At 38.9% G+C, this 8651-nt stretch overlaps 2 protein-coding genes across 2 annotated transcripts; both read left to right on the top strand.

Moving 5' to 3' along the window:
* Positions 1–1075: 1075 nt before the first annotated feature.
* LOC105392550 (ribonuclease H2 subunit A) lies at positions 1076–4053 on the top strand. The gene is made up of 5 exons (XM_038113788.2): positions 1076–1318; positions 1911–2140; positions 2444–2587; positions 3147–3294; positions 3719–4053. The coding sequence occupies exons 1-5, from the start codon at positions 1174–1176 to the stop codon at positions 3988–3990; spliced, it is 939 nt and encodes a 312-aa protein (XP_037969716.2). The 5' UTR covers positions 1076–1173; the 3' UTR covers positions 3991–4053.
* Positions 4054–5009: 956 nt separating this feature from the next.
* LOC119692492 (adhesive plaque matrix protein) lies at positions 5010–8517 on the top strand. Its single transcript, XM_038113265.2, has 3 exons — positions 5010–6090; positions 7369–7504; positions 8349–8517. The coding sequence occupies exons 1-3, from the start codon at positions 5325–5327 to the stop codon at positions 8377–8379; spliced, it is 933 nt and encodes a 310-aa protein (XP_037969193.2). The 5' UTR covers positions 5010–5324; the 3' UTR covers positions 8380–8517.
* Positions 8518–8651: the final 134 nt, after the last annotated feature.

Below are 8651 nucleotides of genomic sequence, written 5' to 3'. Positions count from 1 at the left end.
TACTAAATTCTCATTCTGTAACTCTGTTTTTCTTAACTTAAGGATAGTTTCAAATAAGTATTTTTATTTTATTTTATAGGAGTAAGTATCGGACAGTACCGTCTGGCATATTGCAAAAGAGGGCTCTATAATGGAATATTTCTAACTTTGACGACCGAATGGCGTAGTGGTTAGTGACCTGACTACTGACCCGATGGTCCCGGCTTCGATTCCCGGCTGGGGCAGATATTTGTTTAAACACAGATATTTGTTCTCGGGTCTTGGATGTGCCCGAAAAATGGCAATAGGCCCGCCCCCTATTACATTGGGACTAACATAACACTCTGGCGGAAAAGTGGGTGCAGCAATGCACCTCTGTCTACCCCGCAAGGGAGTATATTAGTACAAGGCGTGAGTGCGTGTGCGTGTTTTTTATTTCTAACTCCTGGAAGAAATAGAACAAGCCGTCTAAAAATAGAAATTGATGATTTTACTATGTGTGCCCTTCGTCAACAAATCCGGATATTTTATACAGTTGTAATAACGTTATCTGAATAAATATTTATTGGTTTCACTATTAGCCTTCATATTAACACCTTCTAGCTTTAATAATGAGCTTTTTTTGTGGATGGTAAGTTGTTTTTAAATACAGAAATAGGGTAGGTAGTCACAGGCAAAATTTCAAGTATCAAAGTCAGTTTTGTTTCGCTATATAGGGTTGCTACATGAAAGATGGCTGCGCCCTCATTTAATTTCAGGACTTTATAGTTTCACTGTACACTGGGTTGTACTTAGTAAAGAGTTTCTTTTCCGGGCAAGCGCAGGGTAGTGTGTGGTGTGGTGTGCTTGTTGTTGTGATGGGTGGTGAACGTGGCGTGGGCATGGTGGTGGTGGCTACCAACTGCATAACCCGAGCTGTATGCGGCTGCAGGTGCATAGAAGTACCTACTTATTGTATGTTCCTTGAACCTGGCACACAACTTTTGCTGGTGTTTGGTCGTCACGACGCGGTAGTATGTTCCGAGCTTTAGCAACCACAGAATGCTGCATTGACATTGACATTACATTTGACATTGATATGACATCTCATTTGTTTTCGTTTTTGGCGCAAATATTTTGATAAACATCGTCAAACGTTTTTTTATTTTTGATAATTTTAGTTATTTTACGCAAAGTGTAAACTAAATTAACATAATGAACTCGCTACAAGCATTGAAAGATTATATTTTATCTCACGATAACAGCAGAAACTTTGTAAATGCATCCGAAGTGCCGAGTGTTTGTAAAACCGAACCATGCATGCTCGGAGTTGATGAAGCAGGACGTGGGCCCGTATTAGGTACTTATATATAGTAAATTATGTATTCTTAGTGTTAAGAGTCCTGTTAAGAAGACCCAAAACCGAGTTTAACTCTAGCTAGTGTAGTTCCCGCCTGGAGGAGGTCCGGCTTCTTCCTCCACTGTGGTTTGATACAATTCTGTTCTTTCATCTGTAGAATGAAGTAGAGCTCTCGTCCGGACTTGTCATAAGTAGGGCTTTACGAGGGTCCGACCAAGCTCTCAATCTTTAACATACCCTTGTGTTGATATTGAGGTTACTTTTTGTAATTATAATGCTGCAACCCTATTAACTTCAAATGACCATTAAAACTACAATAATACACTACTACACTAAACTACCTATAATAATAGAGTACTACACTAAACTACCGATAATAATACAGTACTACACTAAACTACCTAAAATAATACAGTAATGGTGTACCCCAATACTGTACATAGTTCCTGTTACTCATTTTTCATACATATTTTAACTTCTAAATTTGAACAGATAATAGGTACAATCAATAATTTGTATAATAAAGGTTATGTATTAAAAGCAGTTTTTCAAATCCCATCTTTTGCTGTAACAAATAATTTATATTTTTCAGGTCCTATGGTCTATGGAGTGGCATACTGTCCCCTCTCACAGACAGAAGTATTAAAAACCCTTGGCTGTGCTGACTCCAAGGCACTGACGGAAGAGAAAAGAGATGAAATATTCACTAAAATGCTATCAGAAGAATCTGCCATCAGCAATGTGGGGTGGGCGGCCGAAGTTATCTCTCCCAATTACATTTCCAATTCAATGTACAAAAGAGCCAAACATTCCCTGAATGAAGTAAGTATAGTCTATGATGACATTTTAACATAGACAGTCCATGGCCAGCCCCATACCACCATCTTGACTATTCTTGACTCTTGACAAACTTCCGAAATGCTCTCAATTGAAATAAAAATATCTGAATACACGTAAAATTTTCTGTTTACAATTTTAAAAATATTGGATACTGTTAATGCAGGCTTTGCTTCACCTTAAAAAGTTTTCCTGTGGGAATTCCGTGATAAAAAGTAGCCATTCATTTCATCAGTTATCATAAATAAATAGATTATATCACACATTGTTATCTGTTTATTATTCCAGGTATCAATGAACTCTGCTATAGACCTGATCAAGAAGGTGGCTGCATCGGGGGCCAACATCAAGGAGGTGTATGTGGACACGGTCGGCCCGCCCGAGAAGTACCAGGCAAAGCTCTCGGAAATATTCCCTGACTATAAAATAACTGTAAGTTCAGAGCATACCCTGTTGGGTTGTTGGAAGTAGCCTTAGCCTAGACAGCGTAAAATAATAATTTATAAAAACTTTCTTTATACTATCGATTTCCTTTCAATGTGGTTGTCTGGAAGAGATTACTTTTAGTAATAAGGCCGCCGATTGTACTATTTATTCATGTCATGTTTATGAAACTGTTTCTGTTTGTGTGCAATAAAGAGTATTTTATCTTTTATCTTATCTTTAAAAACATTTTCAAAAATTTCATCATCATCACCAGGTCCTGGGATTCCTAATCAGGGACATACGGCTCAAGTGTAGATTTCGACCCAAACCGGTCCTGTGCCACACCTTCGTCATCACGCCAGCAATTCAAACCAATTTCAAAAATTTTATATGTAAAACTTATTCTAAAATATTGCCTTCAATTATTGCTATTTCGGAATTATTATTATTTTGTAAGAAACATTATAAGAAAATTCGCACATCCACATTCCATACTGTTTCAGGTAACAGATTGTGATCACTATGCTATTTTATTCTATAATTTTTCAAATTTCCTTGTTTTCAGGTAGCTAAGAAGGCTGATTCAATCTACCCAATAGTGTCTGCGGCCAGTATAGTGGCGAAGGTGACCCGAGATCACGCGCTCAAAGTGTGGAAGTTCCAAGAAGGCATTGAAATGGACCAATCGGAGTTTGGCAGTGGATACCCGGGAGGTAAATCATAACAAGCTAGCATCATAAAGCTTACTAGCTCTAACAAACATAAACTCTGTTTAAAAGTGTTTCTCCCAAAACTGCTAGGTAACTGTTTGTCATACCTACTACCTTTTAAACAGAACGTTTTTTTTATGAAAAGAAGAAGAAAAGTTGTTTTTTCAATAGGTGGCACATGTTAGCCAGTTGATTATTTTCTAGGCATAGGTATATCCCATCAGCCATGAAAAAGCAGATGTTTATTTGGTCTAATTTTTTGAATTTATGCTTATGTTTAAATATTAGACCTATCTGAGTCTTGAAGGTACTTTATAATGAAAATATACAATAACCATTAGCAATTTACCTACAAGCAAAATAAAAATAAACGCGAGAAAATTATTATCACCCTAAGCACTATTTAACCAGCAAACCCCATTCACAGATCCGCAAACAAAGAAGTTCATTCGGGAACAAATAGACCACGTATTTGGGTACCCCTTACTGGTTCGCTTCAGCTGGTCTACTGCAGAACTGATGCTTCAAGAGAAAGCCGCCGCCTGCACCTTTGAAGAAATAGACGATGATTTACCAAAGAAGAGAGGCACTAAAGCAATCAGCTCCTTTTTCACTGCTAATGGAACTGATGAGAAAAAACGGAAACGACACAAGTTCTTTGAAGAACGATTTCTGACTATAGGTAACGCTTTTGAATAAGTTTTGTAATGAGATTTTTAGGTTTAAGGTAAATTTTGTAATAAAGTGAAATGAATTTGTTTATGAGTATGTTTTAGTGAAAATTTTTGAGTTAGTATTGTTTTGGTCTAAATCTATTACAGAGATCTATCTGTCTATCTAGATCTCCCTAACATTTTAATAACAATTTGGGCTCTGAATGAGTAGGTTTATGAACGTGTCGTTATAACAATTAGGTACTGGCAGATAAAAAGCCTAAACTATCGACTGATAGCAAGCTTGCCGTTGAGCATTCCATTGAGCCGGCTGTAATACTAAGCGAAAATATATACGACCCTATATAATTATGTTTTTTACCCTCGCCGTTTAATAAAGTAACTTACTCTATGCCCTGGCCTACCCCTGCATTACAGCCATCAGTGTATGTATGTAGCAGGGACAAATAGATAATCCGTACCTATTGACTTCCATACTAAACTCCTTCCAAATTTAACTGCCATACAATAGTTTTTTTAACTCCAGACAAAATAGTAAGTGCATAATGTTTGAATGGCTAAACTGATTTGTATAAAACAAGGCTTAGATCACGTCACTAAACAATCGATACCATATCATTCGGACCACTTTAAATAATTTGAAGTAAGTATACAGTTCATTCAGTGGGTGTTTTAAAAATAATGTAAGTAGGTGTGTCCTTACATTATTCGCAGGATACAACATGCTAGTAGGCTACCTATGCCAGGTATTTATTCTCAGTCGTCTCTGAGTGAAAATGAGACGTTTTGCATTCACGATCAGTAGAAATCGAGGACTCATTGTTTACTAACACAATCTTCACCGCCGCTGTAATATATTTTATTCAATATGTTAATACCAATTGGCATCCGCTCAAATATCGACATTTACTTTTACATAACTGTGAATTACCGAAATTCCGCATTGTTTGCTACTTGCCAAATTGCTTAGGTAATAAGCGTTCTTTTAAACCATAACCTACCACATAAACAATGATACCTAAATAATGTCATAAAACTTTCGCCCACCAATCAAAATCCCTATTAGACATCGCTAAGTGACTACTCCAAGCCAAAACGGACTTAGTCGATCAGGGTTCATCATTAAAGCAGAATTTAGAAGTCGATACCCGATTAACATTCTGCATGCACCTCCCCTACTTACCATGAGCGATACGGAACGCGCGGGTCACCAAGAGAATTTAATTGTACTCCATTATCATATTTAGGCTTCTTCACTGTAAGTCAAAAGTGAAAACTGTTTGGGAGACACCGCGGTTTGTCATTCGACATCGGCCATCCATGGAGGCAAGTGCTTGAGCGGACACAGGGACTTGTGCGATGGCTTTGATAAGTTGTGTTGTTGTACTGACGGTGTGCGCGTGCGCAACCGCCATAGTGGGCCCCGCCGGAAACGGAACTAAAACTGTTCACAAAACGGATACGTATTTAGACGCGTACTCGAAATCTAGGATCGATGCTGAAAAAGCGAAGGCTGGTGTTATTATTGTGACCCCGAATGATGCAGAGAAGAAGACGCCAGTTGATAAGAAGATAACGAATAGAGAAGACACCTACCAGCCGAGTTACGACTATTCTCCCTCGTACCCATCTTCAGATAGCTACAGTGCTTCGGGATACTCAGCCCCTTCAGCCAACTCCTACCTCCCTCCTAGTTACAACCCTGTCAAATTCGAAACGCCCACTTACACGGCACCAGCTAACTCTTACGGTCCGCCAGCCCCGACTTACGGGCCACCTGCCAAGAGTTATGGACCCCCAGCTCATAGCTACGGACCACCAGCTCACAGCTATGGTCCCCCGGTCCACAAGCCGTACCCGCCGGCTCCGGTCTACGGACCCCCGGTCTCTCACGGGGTTCCGTACAGCACTGGCTTGGGTTTCCTCGACAAGCTCAAGTTAAAGCTGGATTTACTGACGATTGCCAAGCTGTTGCTGAAGCTGTTGATATTCAAGAAGCTGGTGACTATGCTGGCGGTAGTTTGCATGTTGCTGGTGATCCCGAAGATTATTGAATTCAAGAAAGGAGGCGAGAAACCGAGCCACGACGAAGAGGGTTATGAGAGGAAATTCGGCGAAAATAGGGGTAAGATTTTAATTTTAAATATTACTTATTCTTATTATTTCTTCATGAACATTAGATCTGGACTAGTGGTGGAAGAAATTGCCCGTCAGTCTCTGTATCGCAGGGAACGCCATATTATGTATACAGAATGTTACTAAAGTGCTAAGCCGAAAAGGGGTGGCATAAAGTTCGTCATTTGACGTTCGTGACTACGAGTATTCCCCATTTTCCGCGAATTTTCAAACAAGTTTAGATTGATCACTTGAAGCCAATCCCTTCAGTCTCTTTTGAAACAACCTGTATAAGTATAATAAGTACTTACCTAATTTGATTTAATTCATTTCATGCAGCTAGTCTGAACATTTTTCATATGCCTCTTTTCTTTCACCATCCACATTAGAAATCATAAGTACTTACCTACATACTTTTCTTTTCATATTGAATTGTCTATGGTCAGGGTCAAACCGCGACCTTTATAAAGCTAATTGCTGTGTATTAGGGCGTATACTAAAGTCTGCACTTTAATCTGAATTGTTACAGTGGTTTGGAAACCGCAAAGTCTTTCACAATTTATGTCTAGCTAGTTCCTTTAGTTTTCTGAAGTCTGTTTTTTTAATGTTACATACTAAATTGACAGATTCTGAACGGTTCATCAACAGTCAATTGTCCCGCGATAAGTGAAGTAACGTTCTATTGGCGGAACCATCGACTGTTGATGAACCGTTCAGAATCTGTCAATTTAGTATCTAAGGCCCAGATAAATAGTCGTTGCTTAGCACTTGCTCAAACTAATGCTTAGCCAAGTACGACTTCACCTGAACTAAGTCGAGTTGCAATGAGTCTCTAAAATAGACACTACTTAGCGTTTGCTCGGCTAAGTCACTGTCTTAGAACCTGTTATGTCAAATCTGCGTCAAATATATATTTATTTATCTGTGGTCATGGTTTCATTCCGTTAGTTTTTTAGCAAATTTGGTATAAATGTGGTCTGTGGATAGCCTGAGAGCTTAGAATAATAATTTCCTGAGAGTGTGGCAGATGTGACAATAGACAAAATTGTATGTATGCTAAGCAAGGGCCAAGTCATGACAAATGTGAACTCGAACTTGGCTAAGTCAGAGTGCGAACTTACTGGCATAGTCTGTGCTCAAGTAGTGTCTATTTTAGTGAATTCGTGTTCTTAGCATGTGCTTAAGCTAAGACTACGTCTTAGTTTCGTCTATTTATCTTGGCCTAAGAAACAATGTACAGACTATACACTGCATCACCTAAATACCTACCTTATTTTTTACACTACAGAGATCAAACTCCAATCAGCGCATCAACTGCTACAGAGAGCCATCTCAGTGTATGGACAGAACCAGCCAGATTGTGGACTCACGTGCAGGGTGCAAAGAGTCATCGACGACATTTACGAATTTCAACCTTATTTCAGGTATGCATAAGGTTTTATTTCATACGCATACTTATGTAATGCATTTCAGATTTTCTTATTTCCATAACATAGTCATTAATTTAAGTACATTTCTATAGATCGATAGATATCTACTAATATAGTTACCAAGTGTTCCTGATAAGCTGAATTGTTTTCAGTTTAAACACGTGATGAGTTTAATTACTCAGCATCAGTATGTCATTCATATGAAGCGTCCGTAGTCGAGCGGGCATCAGTGATCGTAACTGATCGCTGAGGTTAAGCAACAACTGACACGGTCAGCCATTGGATGGGTGACCAATTTCAAGTGGTGCTTTTCTGGACGCTTCCGTGCTTCGGACGGCACGTTAAGCCGTGGGTCCCGGTTGCTGCTTCGGTAGCAGTCGTTAAGCCTAGTCAGAGGCCTTCGGGCGGTTTGAAAACATCTGACAGTCGGGTTGCCCACTTACCCGACAACTCTCTCAGCACAAGCTTGCTTGTGTTGGGGTCCACCAACCCGCACTTGGCCAGCGTGGTGGACTAGGCCTAAACCCTTCCTTCATTGGAAGGAGACCCGTGCCCCAGCAGTGGGGACGTAATGGGTCGTGATGAGTATGTCATACCTATTAATATGCATGATTTGATTCATATCTTAACATAAAGAGTGCATAAAGATAGGTGTTTCTGTATAAGGTGTCTATCAACATCAATCCATTGACGTTGGTTTGGTTTCAATAAAACACTAATTTAGTACCTAGATCTGAAATTAGCCTCAAATCTGCAGTCGTTGCTCCGCATTCCCAGACGCCGTTTTAAATTTATTTTGTCAGCAGAAAAAGTAAAACAAAAGATTTCTTATTTTCAGATTCGACGGGGCAGAGGATGCGGAATCGTAACAGCTTTAGTTTGGCCAGCTAATCAGTGCCATTTCATGAAAGTCTGAAACTTAAATTATTTATTTAATTAGTAGATATAGTATTTATTTTTATGTATAGGGAATTTTGTTAGTCAATAAATGAAGATACATAATAAATGACATTTTGTTTTATGTAAGTATGTAGCATATATACACGTAAATATTCATAGTTCATCTTGTTTTAGGAAAAGTGAAATTGTATTACGTTGGTTGTACCGTTGAACCGTGCATGGCTTAAATTTAAATAGTTAT

Source organism: Plutella xylostella, chromosome 23 (assembly GCF_932276165.1).
Source record: "Plutella xylostella chromosome 23, ilPluXylo3.1, whole genome shotgun sequence".
Classification (NCBI taxonomy): Eukaryota; Metazoa; Arthropoda; class Insecta; order Lepidoptera; family Plutellidae; genus Plutella; species Plutella xylostella.
Note: the sequence above shows the minus strand (reverse complement) of the source record. Positions and strands in the feature narration are given on the sequence as shown.